This window comes from Crocodylus siamensis, chromosome 7 (genome assembly GCF_052110815.1).
Source record: "Crocodylus siamensis isolate JL-2025a chromosome 7, ASM5211081v1, whole genome shotgun sequence".
NCBI lineage: Eukaryota > Metazoa > Chordata > Crocodylia > Crocodylidae > Crocodylus > Crocodylus siamensis.
This window is the reverse complement of record NC_143401.1, coordinates 71650429-71668439: the sequence shown is the minus strand read 5'-3', so window position 1 is coordinate 71668439 and position 18011 is coordinate 71650429. Positions and strand designations below refer to the sequence as shown.

The 18011-nt window shown below is 37.7% G+C and overlaps 1 protein-coding gene across 4 annotated transcripts in view; it reads left to right on the top strand.

The window, feature by feature from the left end:
• INPP5A (inositol polyphosphate-5-phosphatase A) overlaps nucleotides 1-18011 on the top strand; it is a 624592-nt gene that overhangs the window by 423360 nt on the left and 183221 nt on the right. For all 4 annotated transcript variants that reach the window (XM_090057772.1, XM_090057771.1, XM_090057773.1 and 1 more), the window contains exons 5-6: nucleotides 8248-8311; nucleotides 14555-14658. In XM_090057772.1, the coding sequence (XP_089913898.1) occupies nucleotides 8248-8311; nucleotides 14555-14658 (168 nt within the window). The remainder of the gene's footprint in view (nucleotides 1-8247; nucleotides 8312-14554; nucleotides 14659-18011) is intronic.

Here is an 18011-nt window from a genome sequence, read left to right as displayed (position 1 = left end):
ATAATTGGGGTTTCACATTATTTATTATAGATTTACATTTTAAAATGTATTATAGATAGTATGTATAATAGCCAAAGGTAAAAAATGGGTCTCTTTTTAAAAAGTATGGCGAGGAGATACTCAACTATATGAATTGGAGTGCTGGAGTTCTAATGCAAATAATTTATTTGTGTTGTTGATCTATTCTTATCATGTAATAAGAAACAAAGTGGGATTAATATAGAATCATAGAAAATTAGGGTTGTAAGGGACTGCAGGAGGTCATCTAGTCCAACCCCCTGCTCAAAGCAGGACCAGCCCCAACTATATCATCCAGCTAGACAAAGCTTTGGCTGGGGTCTTTAAAACCTCCAAGAATGGAGAGTCCATTGTCTCTGGGTAACCTGTTTCCACTGTTTTACTACCCTCCTAGTGCAAAAATATCTTCCTAATATCTAACCTAAACTTCCCTTCCCTTGAAACCACTGCTCCTTGTTCTGTCATCTGCCACCATTGAAAACAGGCTAGCTCCATCGTCTTTCGAACCCCCCTTCCAGTAGTTGAAAACTGCTATTAAATCCCCTCTCAGTCTTCTCTTTTCTAGACAAAATAAGCAAATAGTTCGAGGGGGTGATGTTGGATCACAGCCCTTTCCCTCTGATTTGGATCACAGATGGAATGATCCCACTGGATGAGGTTTTCCAGTCAGATGAAATGAGACAGACTGTTTAGGGCACTTTCTTCTAGTCTACTCCCCATATGGAGTGAACAGAAAAGATCCTAAATAGGTCTGCTCAGTTCTGATTCCAGCTGCTGAATTTTATACAATTGTCTTAGTTCCAAGTACAAAACAGCCATCATAGTCACTGCTTCTGTGCAACTCTGTGACTGAGGGCTCACAGTAGCACTAGCCCCTGCCCCCATTGCCACTTGCCCACTGCCATAGGACTTGCTTTTGAAGGAAGCCACCTGTGTGTGCCTTCTTTTAATGTGGCCATTTCATATCAGCAACCACACAATATTTTGCAAGGAGAAAACCTTGATCTGATGGCAAGGAAAACCCAGAACATCAGAGGTTTCTGTTCTGCTGCAGCCTTCATCTGTCTTTGCAGCCATTGTGAAATACTCTTGCTTCACCTGTCTGCTACACCGTTGAGGACTTTTTTATTTTTGCATCACTATTAATCTGGAAACCTTGCTGTCACCATGAGTGACCCTACCAAGAGTACCAAACTCCAAATGGCATTACTTTTGAGGTCATTGGTAGCATGCAAGTGCCTCCACTATGCCAAGGTTGTGATCCATGGGAGTAAAGCTGTATCCTACCATAGAAAATTAATTGTAGAACAGACAAAAATTCCAAAGTGAATATGAACCGGAAGTTAAAATAATTTGTGGGAAAAGTCAACAAGTGCTTAATAACAAATATATTGGTGGAAATCAGAATGGTTTTGTAAGTGAGTCAGACATAGAAGTCTGGCTATATTTGTAATGATTATTGTCCTTAATAGTTCAGTTAGCACAGACCATAGATTTGCAAGAAATATACTAGTGAAATAAAAATATGATGAAGATATTGAGCAAAACTGGCTTCGGGACTGACCCCTGGGGCACTCTACTTGATAACAGCTGCCAACTAGATATCGAGCCATTGATTACTATCTTTTGAGCCCAGTGCCCCTGCCAGTTTCTTATCCCCCTTACAGTCCATTCATCCAACCCATACTTCCTTAGCTGACCTGCAAGAATGATCCAGGAGACTGTATCAAAGCCTTGTTAAAATCAAGGTACACCACATCTACTGGTCTCTTCTCATCCACAAAGCCAGTCATCTCAGCATAGAAAGCAGTCAGGTTTGTCAGGTATGACTTGCCCTTGGTGAATCCATGCTGACTGTTCATAAATCACCTTCTTTCCTTGACGATCTGCTCCGTGATTTTTCCAGTGACTGAGATGAGGCTGACTGGTCTGTAGTTCCCTGGAGCCTCTTTATTCCCCTTTCTTAAATATGGGCACTGTTTGCCCTTTTCCAATCACCCAGGACCTTTCCTGATTGCCATGAGTTTTCAAAAATGATGGCCAGTGGCATCTCATCAGCTAACTCCCTCAGCACCGTCAGGTGCATCCTATCCACTCCCCTTGGACATGCATGTGTCCAGTTTTTTCTAAATAGTCTCTCTAACCTGTTCTTTCACCACTGAGGCCTGCTCACTACCTCCTCCCCAAACTGTGTAGTAGTCTGGGAGCTGACCTTGCCTGTGAAGATCAAGGCAAAAAAGGCATTGAGCACTTCAGCCTTTTCTGCATCCTCTGTCACAAGGTTGCCTCCCCCATTCAGTAAGCGACCCACACTTTCCCTGTTCCTCATCTTGTTACTGACATACTTGTAGAAACCCATCTTGTTACCCTTCACATCCCTTCCTAGCTACAACTCCAGTTGTGCTTTGGAATTGCTGACTTCATTCCTGCGTGCCCTAGTTATTTGTCCAAGTTTCCACTTCTTATAAGCTTCCTTTTTGTGATTTAGTTTACTGAAGAGTTCCCTGCTAAGCCAGGCTGGTTTTCTGCCATACTTGCTAGTCTTCCTGCATATTGGGATGCTGTGTATTTGTTCCTGTACTCTCAGCAAGGTTTCTTTGAAGTACAGCCAGCTCTCCTGGACTCCTCTCTCCCTCAGCCTGGCTTCCCATGAATTCCCTGAGTGAGTCAGTCTGCTTTTCTGAAGTCCAGGGTCATTACTCTGCTGCTCTCCATCCTTTCTTTCCTCAGGATCCTGAACATAACCTGATCTAGAAAAGAATTTATCTGTGAATGAGGCCCTGGAAGAAAGCTTTTTGCTTATTTTCCCTATAACCATAGTAGTGGATAACATCTCTACTCTTCATCATGTTTATAGGTTGCCACTTATATATGTGAACCTAATTAAATCTGTTGGAATGCAGAAGGCAATGATAGCCATAATTTCCATTCCATTAAAGTTTTACCTTAGGTAAGCATTGTGTTTAGGATTAATATACTAGTATCTACTGAATCCAGACTCAAAGCACATCTTTAATATTGCCAGCATCAAAATCTGACAGAGGATGTGTAAGATATTATTTACTCATTACTAGTAAACCTCTATGTGCATTACTAATACAGCTAAAACTGTTTTAATGCTTTAAACATTGATTATCAAACCAAACAATATGCTACACTATTCTACATAACAGCCATGGAGTCCTTTTGAGAGGATGGAATCGGCTCTGTAGAAGTAGAGCAATGCACGAAATTAAATTCAGAGAGTAAACCTGTAATCTGAATGCTAATAGCAATGGTTTTATACTATAGAACCATTGTATCTACAACTAGAAAGCAGTGTTCTGATAATGGCTGGACAATGGGTCTCCTAAATCCCAATAACCTGCTACATCAATTACTCCATCAGCTCAAGTGGAAGACAGCTGTGGTAGAAATGAAGGTTCCAGCTCTGCTGAGAAATGATGCGATTCTATACAACTTTCCAGATGTTTTCGTTTTCTGTCCTAAAACCGAGGGAAACATGCACACAATACTTAAGTAAAAGAACATTATTCAGGTTAAAAAGTGAAGCACGTAATAGCTTGTGAACCCTGATTTCAGTCCCTTAGTGCACATGTGGATTATTTTCATGATCATATGCTAATCCAAATCTGTTCCAATAAAGTAAAACTGAAGTAAATCTAGGACTTCAATTTCAGCCCCAGTCAAAGCTAAATTCTAGTTTTTGTCTGTTTCTAAAGGAGTTGAAATAGCGTTAATTCCTCCAATAAAGTATTTTTTTAAGGTTTAAAAATGTAATTAGTATCAGATCTATCTGAAATATACTGTACAAATAGATGTCTGAAATTCCATATCAGTCTTCACTAGCTTAGATAATTCAGAGTTGATCCATTTGATACTTTATATAGCCTCTCTGTGTACCATAGATCAGATTCCAGTTATTGTCATTTGAATCAATATTTGTTTTGTAAACTTTACATTACAGTTAGTCCCTCTAAATAAATAACAAAATTAAAGGTTGGACCATGATAGTCTTACATTTGGAAGTACTTAGTGATTACAAGAGAATGGAGACATTCATGTTGTGAAGCACTATTCAGTTTAAGAATATTACAATCTGACATTATTATTAAATAATTCAAGGCTATAGATTACTCATACTGGGCACATCTACATGTTCATTAATGCACTTCTGCTAATGCGCATTATATTTAGTAGTTCTGTTGTGAGGTACTAGGAGAAGGTGTATTAGCCTATTTTAATGTGCATTAACAAAAGAGTGCTTTTTTGTGATGCTTTAGTGCACGTTAAAATAGGCTAATACACATTAAAGCTCATGTGCAGACACAACTGCTGGGTAGTACTTTTATTTCAAAGTCTGATCCACTTCAGTAGAATTACTTCTGAAGTAAAATTTATCATGTTTTGGCCTGCAGTTTTGAAATATAATGTCACATTGTTGTACTCTTTGTTTGGTCATCCTCACTGTAACTTAATTTTAGCAAAAAAAGGGTATTCTTCAAACAAATTTCTCAAAACTGAGCTCCTTCTTTGCTGTTTTTTTATAAGAGTTATCAGTGTATACTGTAAAAGATAGGCATTTTTAACACCAAACTTTCTGTATTTAAGATTAATCAAGAGGTTTTTCATGTGTGACTTAGTTATATTCCAAAAATAGCTTGGAAATGTTTCGTGTAATATTGGTTAGTGATTTTAATCTGTATGAATGGAGTGAAGTAAGAAAAACCTTTTCTATAAGGACAATCTCTACTACCATGTTATTTACTCTTGAAGAGTAATCTCCTGGGTTTGCAAAAAGCAAAGAGCTTGAATATAATCAAAATTAAACCATGAGGTAGCATTTTCTTTTATTATTAATGAAACTATATTAAGAAATTAAATAACTGATCTTGATTTCTTTTCTTTTTCTGTTTCTTTTCTTTTACTTTGTCTTTTTGTATAATTTTCCCCCTGGCAATCTGTCCTTGTTGCAGAATAGTTAACCTTGAGTCCTATACAAGAATATGTCCTGCTTTTTCTTATTTGCCACCTCCATATAAAAAAATGGAGCAGGCTGCCTGGGTCACAAGGAAGTGTACTCATCAATTAAATGTGTGACAGTGTTTTCCGTTGGATGAACTAATATGTCAAGGAGATGGGCAGGACCTCATGTTTGTGCTTTTGACAAATCAGCAAATGTTTAATCTCTAGATGTGCAGCTTCTCATAAATAATGCAGCAATCACTGAGCCAAAACACAACTCTGCCAGGAGGGTCTCTCTGTCACTAGAGAGGCAAAAAGACGAAACAAAACTAAATCATCCTTTTTGTTTAATGTGTTGGTTCTTTTACACTTGCCAGTGAGACTCTGTGTGGCCTGCTGTTGTTTCCTCGGATTCCTCTTAACTTGGTAGATGATTAAAAAGTTATCAGTCATGAAAAATGTAAAGATTTAGGTTTTCAACTATAAAATCTATTAGAGGAAGTTGTATGTTTCTTTCTTTCTTTCTTGGTATTCTATAGACCTGTTCTAACATGTCTTAAATCCCCATTTACTAACTAGAAGAAAACAAGAAACACAGTGTACACTTGGAAAGACATTAAAACAATGGTGATGATGATAACTGTTATGGATGAAAACTTATCCCCACTTAAGGCAGTGGTAACACTCCCATTGATGTAAATGGGACTGGAATTTCACTGTACCTTTCACATTCCATGCCCCAAAATAAAATAGAAGAATTAGAATATTTAGGTGGTGAAGTCAAGCACCCCAAGCAGTTAGAAGGTGCCAGAACTGAGCTTGCCTAAACAATTTTAATTTGGCCCCCTTATGCATGTCATTGTGAATGCTCCAGTATCGGGGAAGGGGGTTCATTTCTCAAGCTTTGGTTAACTTTTTTTAAACGCCATTGATACTCCATGGAACTATAAGAATATTGCAATCTTAGATTGATTACAAGATTTTTCTGCCACTTCAACATACATAACAGATTGTGGTAGGTGGTTGTTAACTTCTTTACAGATCTCTTTGTAGGTGTGTATGGAGAGAGACAGGTGTCCTGGGCATTTTGCAGCTATTTTTGGACAGCAAAAGAATTGAGACTCAAGAGTAATAGATTCAATTCCAGATTCTTTAGGGAAGTATACTGTGGTGCCCAGACTAGGAGGTACAACCCAGTTGGAGGTCACAGCATTTAAAGGTGTAGTCATTCTTGCCACAGCAATTCTATAACTACATATTAGCTTGAATCAGAAATGTGGTTATAAGTGCTGCAGTTGGTCCCCAAGCCTGGAAGTGGCATTGGACCACTCAAAAGATTGGGAACAGCCATTCTTGTGTTTATAGGACTTTTGTCCTTCTCTTTTCTGCCATTCTAATCATATCTCTACTTCCTCAGTTCTTGGTCCCTTCCCCAAGAAATCCCACCTACCTTTCAGAGTTCCTCAGCCTTACACATTTAAATCATAGTGGTTTTTCTTTTTTCATCCACTGTGGGCAGTATTGCCAACTCCTGAAAACAAATTCACTAGACAAACCTCAAAAAGCTACTAGATGTCACTAGAGATATTGTCTGAAGTCCTCAAAAATGTCACTTAATTGTTTATCATGTATTCTACGTAGTAAACTGTTACAGCATGCATAATACATGCATGCAGACATACATTTTGTAACTAAAACCAGTGACAAAATCACTAATGGCATCTTTACACGTGCTCAAGAGTTTTGTGGGGCAGGAGAATACTTAACTTGGAGTGGGTCCCTGGAGCCACATTAAAGCACCCACAGAATCTCATGTATTCAATGTCCCGCATTTCAATACGGCAGCAGGGTTGTTCAATGAGCTTTAGTTAAAGTACCCTCACTGCCATTTTGAAGCGTGGGGATGCTGAATACACATGACGATGAAGCTGCCAGAGCATGCTAATTAGCTTGATTAATTGAGTCTGCTCCAGTGCATGCTGATTAGCAAGCATTGGGGAGGTGTCAGGCATGTATGCAGGTGCCCTTAGTTGGCAACAATGTGCCTGGCCACCAGGAACAGAAGGAATGATTTAAAGGAAAGAGTGTCTTCCTGTTCTCAGTTCCAGTGCCTAAGAGAAGCAATTATAGGTAAAGCCCTGCTTACCTCCTATAGTCTTGCTCAGTGAATATTGTAAATGCTGCTGTTTTCCATATAAAATGGGATATTGAGAATACAATGATTATTGTTTCCTTTACTGTCAGTGAAGAACCAGTAGAGGCAATGACCGACCTCAGATGGTCCCTTTTACAAGCTGCATCAGTTTAGTATAGCTGGTTATGGCTGACAAACTATCATTCTTAGTGAATATTTTTGCAGCCACAATAATACATATGCAGTAGTTACTTAAGAGGATTGGAAACCTAGAATTTTGAATGTAGTGCAGTTACAGTACAGTACAATTATAGTATTTCACAGTTTTAGCAAGCAACATATATTTTCAAATACAAGAAAAAATAAGTTTAATCAATGGGCAAATGATGGTTATTTTAAATTATTTAATGGAATTACGTGCAGGCACCTAATGCATTATTTAATGAGACCGATGCATTTAAAAATAGGAAAGAGCATTAGACACATATATTAATCTTCACAGCACTCCTGTTGGATAGGTAAATATTACTTTTCCGGTTTTGTAACATTACTGTAAGAGAGGTATATCCACTCTATAGCTGAGAAATACAGCTAAAATATTTTGCTCAGCGTTATACAGTAAGCAAGTGGCAAATCTAGCCCACACTGCCTCCAAAAACATTTGTTTCACCAGGAACATGAGGCAGAAATTGTCTGCCAGATTCATAAAACATTGAATACGTTGTTGGACCTTTAACCCAAAAGATTCATGAGCTCGTGATGCTTCCCTTGATTATAAAACTATAGCAATGGCAGTTGTATGTATTTAGGATATTGAAAAGAAGCTTTTTAATGTGTTTCTGAGTATGATTTTAACTTACGAAGTTTTTTTAAGTCAGTAAACCTGTTCATTTAGTATGTTTAAAGTATATATTACATATCCATGTCCTTAACAAGCTTCTTCATAACTCTATGAAAAATAGGTGAAACAAAACCTTTTAAAAAGTATTAAGTGCACTTTATTTTAAAATTAAGGTTTGTATTTATTGGTATTTAGTTTATTCTTTTTTTTGCATTTGAAAAACAGGATCCAAAACTTAGATAAAACCAAAGTAATATCTTAACGCTGATTTATTTTTGTTTTTCAACAGGCTCTAGGAAGCTTTTACTTTCTTCATGAATCTTTGAAAAACATCTACCAGTTTGATTTTAAAGGTAAGCAGAGAAATTAAAAAGTAGGGATTGTCAAAGGTATCTCAGTATTTATCGTGTTAAAGCAAACAGCTGATATTATCTAACTCGATCTGTCCAGGTAACATTTGGAGCCAAAAGGAACTCCGGTGTCTTCACAGGAACGTTACATCAGTGCATGGGGCAGTCTGGGGCAGTTGTAAGATCAAAATTTCGAATGTCGGGCAGCAGTCATCCCTTTGCAAAATAGCTGTATCAGAAATGCATTGGTCAGTGAGGAGGGCATCATTGTTTTAAACAGACTGAGCCTTCATACTGTGGGTTCTACTAAACCTTATAAAATTTTCTAATGTTGTTTTATCATTTAACATTAGAGGTGTTTTATTTACTGCATCACAGAAATTACCTCTAAACTTTTTTGAGGGTGGGGGCACACGTGTATGCACACACATACACACACATGCAGACGCACTGAAAAATGTTATGAAATTTTTAGTTCTAAACTGTCAGTACAAGTTATAATATAAAAATCTTATGGGCTCCATTTATGTTATTGAGATGGATTACATTAATACTACATCTTGCATCACATTAATTTGAAACATCATTGAAACTGTGATAACTAGGAGTGAACTAATTGTCTTAATTGTACAGATTCATTATTTTTGTTCTCAATAAAGACAGATTGCCTCTGTTCATGTAATTGAGGGTATAGGGTCTTTCTTCAGTAAAATATTTGAATAGCAGTTCTACAGATACAGCAATTTGAGATGTAGCCAACATAAATCCTCTTATTCATTGTCCTTTTGGATGCTTGAAGAAAATTTCAGAGACTCCTCATGGCATATTTTATTTTGAAAGGGAACATTATAAAATGCAGTAGTGATGTAGGAACTTTTAATGAGAGGTCAGCCTGTACATCCAGTCATTCTACCCACCTAGAATACTTTAATAGACACTGAGCTACAATATGGGATGTTCTTAATCAAATGAAATGTAAGCAGGACTGATATTATGGAAGAAATTCTCAGCACACTGCAAAAGAAGCTGTGTACACAACTTTTGTTGAAGATACTACCCAAGTTGCCATGTTGAACATTTAGCCTAATGGTCTACTGTATATGTAAGATCAAGGGGTTAATGAATAAAGCTATGAAACATACATCTATATTTTGAGATGACAGCATTCACAACTATTTATTCATTTTTCCATATGATTGGGCTTTGTGCATCAGTAATAAGTGAACTGCATCTACACAGCTGATTCATGAGCCTAGAGTTTTGTCATACCGGTGCTACCAAACTAGGGTTTTGCTCTCAATTCCATTTAAACCTCCCTCCCTCTGTGTGGTCATATATCAGAGATGTCCAACTCTAATGACATCTGGCAGAGTCAACTGATATCTGTAGGAGGAAAGGGGGTTTTCTGGTTTATTCACAGTTGATTAATGGCTTATTTGCTGTTATAGACCCTTTGAAAGAAAAGATGTAAAAGGGGTAGAGGAGGGAGACTTGGAAAACAGAAGAAAGAAAGAAAGAGTTAGCCATGTAAAAGTAAATAGATAACACTTTGTCAGGTAAAGAACATCAGTAATTTAGGCAAATCTGATTAATGAAATTGTGCTTAAGATGATCAGTATTTAGGAAGGAATTCTAGTAGAAAAATCCAGGTGTTACAAATAGTGCTGCAACTGATACAGTAGTGTTAGTAGCTTTTCTCAGTCGTAACTGAGAACTAAATCAGTCTTCTAGCATGGCAGTTATATCTCTTAGCATGGGAGTAATATGTTGAAGAAGGTGTCACCTTTAGGTGAGATGGAACTGAGAACTCATTTTCTCTCAAGTTTATTACAGTGTCCATGACACACAGGACTGTTGAATCATCTGGGAATCCAAACAGTAGTGAAAAACAGTATCTTTTTTTTAAATGAACAAAATTGGAGATGGTTTTAAACAGGGCTGCAAAGAAAACCAGATGTTTATGTAATATTCAGTGAGCCTTTTTTACAGGTCAGTGCAGTTTTTAAAATTCCCTGCATGGGTGGGTGGCACTGAATAGTTGCTCTGAGGAGAAAGACATTTACATGGTTGTCTCTGTTTTCTTCTGCTCTCATTAGCCATGCAACCTGAGAGAAAAAATTCTTTCAATTTTAGAATAAAAATGTTGATGCCCAAAGCTTGATTCATGATTTTCCACTGCACAGAAAGTTTTGGATCTTTCATGAGGAACAGAGCCCTGAAAAACTGACTTATATTTTACACTAATAACAAGATACACGTTCTAATAAGCTCTGCATCCAGAAGTAGATTTCCTGACGGACATGTAAGGCCAATTTTGGTCTCAGGCACAGCAACGTTAAGTGTAGTAGCTTGTTTCTTCAGTGGAGGGACACCTTTTTACATTGATGCTAGATCTGAATCAGAACCTTAACCTTATTCTTACCCATGAAAAGGCTGCAGAAGACATGTTCCTCTTGTCTTAAGACCACTTCTCTCAATGTCCATCTAAATGACAACTTGCCAGTTTATATTTGGTCTTCACATTAGAGTAGTCTGATAATAAAGCCAACCCTTTCTGACAAAATGCTTCAACTTGCCTGTTAACATTCACTTAGGTTCTCTCGGTAATAGCTTTCAGTTCTCAGATAACAGAAATTCCTCCTGGCTGTGCCTTATGTATGCTGCCAAAAATGTTTTCTGTCTCTTGAATGACATCAGGATCTTTTTGCTGAGATTGCCATACTCACTAAAAGAAGCACATCCATCCATGATCTACTTAAAATGATGCCACATGCGTTTTTCAGTATATTTGTTTAGTCCTCCAGTGGGAGCCAGATCTCAAAGTGATTGGCACATAAAGAATGATATTTGATTCCCCCTCCCCCTCAGATGTATTGGTAGCTTACAGTAAGTGCTTCTAGTGATTACACATAATACCTTATCTAGACAACTTACAGTGACAAATTTTTGTGTTGCTTGGAGTTTAACCAAATGTTTGTTGGGAATGGACAGCTCAGACTGTTTGGTAAAAGTATATCTAGTGCTTTTCTCTTCTCCTTGGCTAGTTGGAAATCCAGTCCAGTTCGGTAACTATCAAAACTTGATACAGTACTGTCTCATGTTGTTTATATGACTCCTACCCTATGTCCTCTATGAAATGAGTTTGGTGGACTCAGTCCACTTCTCTCCTGAAGCTGGTAATAATGGGCGTACATAAGTAGAGAGGTCAAGAACTAAATGGACATAGAAGTACTATTATGAGTATTACACTGCTGCTATTGGTTCCATACATGTTTTTTAAATACTTGGAGAACGGTGTGCTTTATATATAGCCTTGGTACCTTTCAAATAGTTTTCTCTGTCACATTCCTCATATGTTAGCGTCATCTACAGATGGCATGAAGTAGAAATGTGAAGGAGAAGGCTTAATTAGTCAGAGATCCAGCAACGGCCAACCCAGCTAGAATACAATGACTATCAAATACTATGAGAAGGGGGAAGAGTATAGAGTATGCCCCTCCTACATATGATAATGTATATTGTTTGCTATATCTAATCAGTGGACTTGTTCCAAATGCTGAACAGCCTGTGTGAATCTAAGATGTAGCTATTCAGTAACAGAATTGATTGATTCTTAATATGAGGAGTTTAGTTTTGCAGAGTTGGACTGCCTGTTCGTTAATAACAGAGTTCTCACATGGAAGGAAAGAAGGAACAAATGAAGAGTGTTCTCCGTTAGCTCCCACCATTGTTAACTGACTGAAACGAGAGAACTCCAAGCGACAGCCTATGACTTGGATCACTGACCCTCTGGGCTCATGAAAGCTGGCTTGCAGGCAATGGGAGTGTTAGCAGAGTTGTCAATGTCATCCTAGGAATGTAGGGGTTGACATACTACATTACACTGTGATCCATCTAGTCCAGTATCCTGCTTCTGACCACAACAACAATCAGATCAGAGGAAGGTGCAGGGTACTTCCTACCTCAGGAGGGTCTGCTCCTAACCTGTTACAGTAGGAGGATTAAGCTTTGAATCGTGAGAGGGTGGATGCAAAATATGATTACTGCTTAGTGATTTACCCTAGAATTTACTCCATCATAAATTTACTCTATAGTATGAAATGGACATGTGACCAGCTCCCCCAAGCTGGCTGCCTGGTCACCTAGGGACTGAAAATCAATATGCATAGAACAAAAAAAGTTACCCCTGGATGAAGTTGACTTAGTAGGGAGTGGAGCCATGACTGGTAACTTACACCAGAGCATAACTGTCCCTTGCTTTTTGAGGGCTAACTTTACCACAGGGTAGAATGATTTATACCAGTAAAGTAAATTTACTCCATAATAAATGTGTTATGGATATGCCCCCTAAGACTTTTCATGTGTTTTCTGTTACAACTTTGTGTATTCTGATTAGTTTAAATATTCCAGCTCTCCCTGAATTCTGACACCATCTCACATTACCTTGCACGGTTTAATTATGTGTTGTGTTACCAGGTATTTCCTTTTTTAATCAGTTTTGAGGTTGCTACCTTTTGTATTTCATTAAATGTTCCTTATTTATGATATAGATTAGTCAAAGTGTCCGATTTACCTTTTCTCTACCATTCAGTATCTTGCATATATTTACTGTTTCCTCTCTCTGTACCTTAAGTAAAGCAAACCACAGTTTGTATTAACTTCATTTTAGAGTTTTTCCATAGATCTAATCATTATTGGCACTTGTTTTCAAACTTCCCCAAGTTTCAATTTATCATAAGGAGCCCAAGATGCCATCTTGTTGTGAAGAAACAGCTGTTCAAATATTACTTAAATTATCATAAGGTGCCACAAAAATCTGTTTAATTGTTTTTCTGTCCTGAATATTCCTTTTGTGGGAGAATCCTCAGACAGCTGTGATGAGGTAATGCCAGTACAGTCATCTGGATTTCGTTGGCCCCAATCATTTAGATTTTAGATCTGACTTAGACCACAGAAACTGGTGATTACATTAGGTGACGGTAACCTCCCAACAACCTACAAAAATGAGAGGGTTGTGTTTAATATTTAAATATGTCAGTGTGCTTTTTATACTATTGACCATGAAATGTTATTGCTCTATGAATTGTAGAAGGATGGCTCAGCTTCTTTTTGAGAGACCCCAGAGAGTAGTACTGAGCAATTATACACCTGTTCTTTAAAGTCTGAGGACTCATCTGCTTAAGAGTTTGCTGCCACAGGTATTCTACTATGGTTATATCTGGAAACCCACCTGGTGGTTATGCAGCACATACAAGGAGATTTTTGTACACTATTATAGCTTACTCCAGTTCTGCAAATGGGATGGGCTGTTTCACCAAAAGTCATGCAGCAGATCACGGAGAAAACAGGCAGCCCAGCAACAGATAGGGCAGGGAGCAGAAAGCAGAGCGGCAGATCAGGCAGGATGCACAAGGCAGGGAGGCAGAAAGCAGAGCATCAGATCAAGCAAAGGGAAGGAATCAGAGGGTGTGGGGCTAATTTGTGGCAAGCCTCTCAAAAAGACTCGCCCCACCATACTGGAGCTCTTGTGAAGATAAGTAACCTCTGTTACTTATGCGAGAAAAAAATGACTCCCTTAGCCGGGCAGGTCTTTTAAAATTTGAGCCAAGCCCATATGGATTAAGGGGATTACAATTTACTGTTGAATAAAAGGTACGTGGCACAAAGATGAAGCAAAATTGTAACTGGTATTGGTTTGCTTAATAAATTATGTAGTTATTTATATCATATCTAGGGTAAAGAATAGGCATAACTTTTTAAAAATAAATAGATTGATAGTTAAATCATAGAACCATTTGACATTTTTAAACTGCAGCATTTTTAACTGATTTGTTTTATTTATATAACATGTTCAGTACCATGTGGTGTATATTTCTTGATATTAGTAGTGACCTGATCAAACATATCAGAGACCATGATTTTGACAGGTATTTCTATCAAATGTTCTATAAGATCATGATCTACATGTATGTGAAGTATCATGAAGCTAATAATAGTACTTAAAAAGTTAAAGTTTCCCATTGCCTTTAAACCAGCACAGTACCCAGCACAACTAGGATATTTCCTAATTTATGTTCCAACTTTGCCTTTTCCTACCATAAAGAAAAGCTCAGCTTTTGCATGGCAAATGACTCTGCCAAGACTGCGTCTCTTTTGGAATTTCTGTTGCTTTTTTGCTGTTTGACTGTATAAAGCTAGTTGCTGCAATATAGATGCGCATTAATTGTGTTTTGTATTTCTTCCCAGCTAAGAAGTATAAGAAAGTTACTGGGAAAGAAATCTATTCAGATACATTAGAAAGCACGCCCATGCTGGAAAAAGAGAAGTTTCCGCAGGATTATTTCCCTGAGGTATGTATATTCCAGTAAAACATTTCAACAGTTCAAAATTTTCTTCACAGTCAGGGTGTCCAGACTGTGGAATAAGCTCCCTTCAGAGGTGGTGCAACCATCTACCCTGGGAATATCTTCAAGAGGAGACTGGACGGCCACCTCGCTGGGGTCGCCTGACCTCAGCTGTCTTTCCTGCCTAGTGCAGGGGGGCTGAACCCAATGACCTTGCAAGGTCCCTTCCAGCCCTTTACAATCTGTGAATCTATAAGGTGTGAAAATCTGATTTGAATTGTACTGATGACTTCCTTACTCCTACTTAAATACATAAGATCAGAATCTAGTCTTAAATCTCTGGGGAATTTGCTTTTTATTTCCTAAAACCTATAATATAGATAGAATGCATTTATCAAACTCAGATGAAGATTAGTGTATAAATAATGTAATCTTTAAAAAAAAATCATACTTTAGAGGTGACTTCAACAAAAAATCTTCCTTTTAGGATTTTGTTTGGGTTTTTTTATATTCTTACTTATTATTTTATATATTCTACACCTACATCGCCATATCGATATGGAGATATATCAATATAGCTATATCAATATGTTGATATAGATATATATACTACATGCTGCTGATGGTGAAGGATGCAGCAATGTGTGAAAAATTTGATATTATATTTAAGTTTGCAGAAATGGCATACAATCAAAAGTATGAATCTATTCAGCTGTTCAGGTAAGTTTAAATGCTTTTTAGTAGTATTTTAATTTATACTGACCGTGTCTACATGAGATGCTGACTGAGCAGTAGCCTGATACTACTGTGCGGTAGCATCATGCGGCAACAACCGTGATGCAACACTGCTGTGTAGTAGTCTGACAAAAAAGACATTTGTCAGCACTGCTGCATAGTAACTTGGGTTACAGCACAGCTACTTAGTACTTGTTTATAAAAGTAATAAATGACTATGCAGTAACAACTGCGCAATCAATGTCTCGTGTAGACATGGCCACTGAGATTTTGAAAAATAAATAGGTTAAATAATATTTGAGTTTAGTTTTGGCTTACAATAACTTATTAACAGAATAACTTATTAATAGAATAATGTATAAAATAGGGGAGTGGCAAGAAAACAAAATAACTTAAAAGGGAGCTAAAATATCATTGTAAATCAGAGATCCCGTCCCTTCCAAACACTGTCCTAGCCTAACTTTGTTTGCTAAAAGCCTGCCCAAAAAGGAAGGTCTTAGTCTTACAGCACTACTGAAAGATGTCCAGACTTGCGTGCTGGCAAGCCTCCAGAGGGCGGTCTAGAGCTGAGGAGCAACTACTGAAAATGATTTTCCATGACTTTTTGCCAAGAAGACTTGGCATACTGATGTACTTGCAGGAGGTTGCTATTGGCTGACCTTAGGGATTGCTGTGGGCAGGAAGGGAGGAGGTGGTCCCTTAGGTGTGTAGGGCCTAGACTATTTAGGGCCTTTTAGGTAAAAAAATAAAAAAAAATAAAAAAAAATGACACTTTGAATTGTTCCCAAAAATGCAACTTGGAGCCAGTTTGGAGTCTGGACCATTGAAGTTATTTTCTCCTGACAGTCCCCCACACCTGCCAGAAGGTGAGCAGCTGTGTTTTGCAGCAGCTGCTAGTGGTGAACAGGTACTTGCATCTGTAGTTCCATTGGCTTCAACATTCTCTCACCCTTGGGAGTAAGGGGTTCAGCAGTGGCACAACAGGACTTATGAGTTGTATATTAACCTTCATACTAAATTTCCATGCTTTTGTATGTTTCTAGCCAGACCTTTATCAAGGCATTTACATTTTTTGCGTGTGTGAACTGGTTTAAGACTGATTTCTTTTCTTTTTATTACTGCCACTTAAGGATGATCTAAAAGTAATTACAATGATTAAGGCATAATGCAATTCAAAATAATTACAGCCCACTGCATATAAAACTAACAAAACTTTCTGCCTTGATTTATGGGTCCTTTTGGTTGGGCAGGAGTCTCAAATGATGCCTCTGGGAGCAACACTCCAGATAATGTTAGGCCATTTTAAAAAAGGAGATTTGTGTAGTCTATCAGGGCTGAGTAATTTTTTTTCCCCATAGTGAGAAATTGGTTGTTATCATAGATCACAGATACTGCTCAAAGCTCTTATGAAAGATGAATTAATTTCACTAATGCTTTAATGCAAACCTTTCATGGAGAAGGCTGTATGGTGATAACCTTACTGCAGTCTCTCCTTTCTCAATGATGATTTATGTTGTCTTTTAGTAGATGAAACTGCCTGTATTCACAATCCATCTGCTGGCTAAAGGAATCCTATTAACAGGGGATCTGAGGAGAGACTTAATATTGTAAGGTGAAAGATGTGGTATCCCCTTTCTGGGGCATGAAGTTGGATTCTTTCTCTGTTCTAAAATTTGGAAACCTCTCCCAAAGAGCACATAACTGATATGTGTCATTTAGACCTGATTCTCTGCCTGTCCTGACAGGGGATCAACCAATGAATGGATCTCTTAAAATGAAAGCCAAGTTAATGGTTTTAAAGACTGCAATAATTCCCTTCCTGGTTATAATTTCTATTTGTCTGTGTTATAGAATTCCCTTTTATTCCAGCATCAGTAACTCAGTGTTTGGGTCTGTTAATATCCAACTGGTAGCCAAAAATAAGGAAAATACCTCGGTTGCAGTTTACACTTAAGATTGATGAGCCCATTCAGAACCTCACTATTTTTGTTTAGTTGTTTACTGGTTGTAAAAGTAGTTTATCAAGCAATCGCCATCTAGCAAGCAGTAGCAACTATTCTTAACTTTAAGCAAGTGATTTTTTTCCACAAATGTAAGGTGATTACTTGTATTTTGCAAGCTAAGCACATCAGTAAGTGAATGCGTGTAGCCTTACATAGCCTAGAAACAAAAAGCAAAGGTTTTGATTGTAGAACGTGTAAGGGGACAGTTGTAGCCTCATTCTCACTATTTCAGGTAGCAGTAGTAGGGAAGACAGCAGCATGATCCTTAGCATGGGCAAATCCTCTGAGTAGGTACATACTATCCTCAATAAACTTATCCTGTCGTTGCTATACCAGGCTGAAGCCTGTGTTGTCAGATTTTCACAACTTTTTTTATTGTGCTGGCTAAACTTAAAGCAAGCACTGGCCTCCACATACATGCTGTAATCCCACCTTCATTTTGCTGTGTATATGCTGTGTATAAACTCTTAAGGATTGTTTTATTAGGAAAAAGGATAAAGTACAACTAATTGCAAGCACTAAGTTCTAGTTCTGTCTTATCTCTTCCACTAACTTGCTATGTGATTATGGGCATTTAACTGTATTATGTATTATACTTTAATTATCCCCTATATGTATACA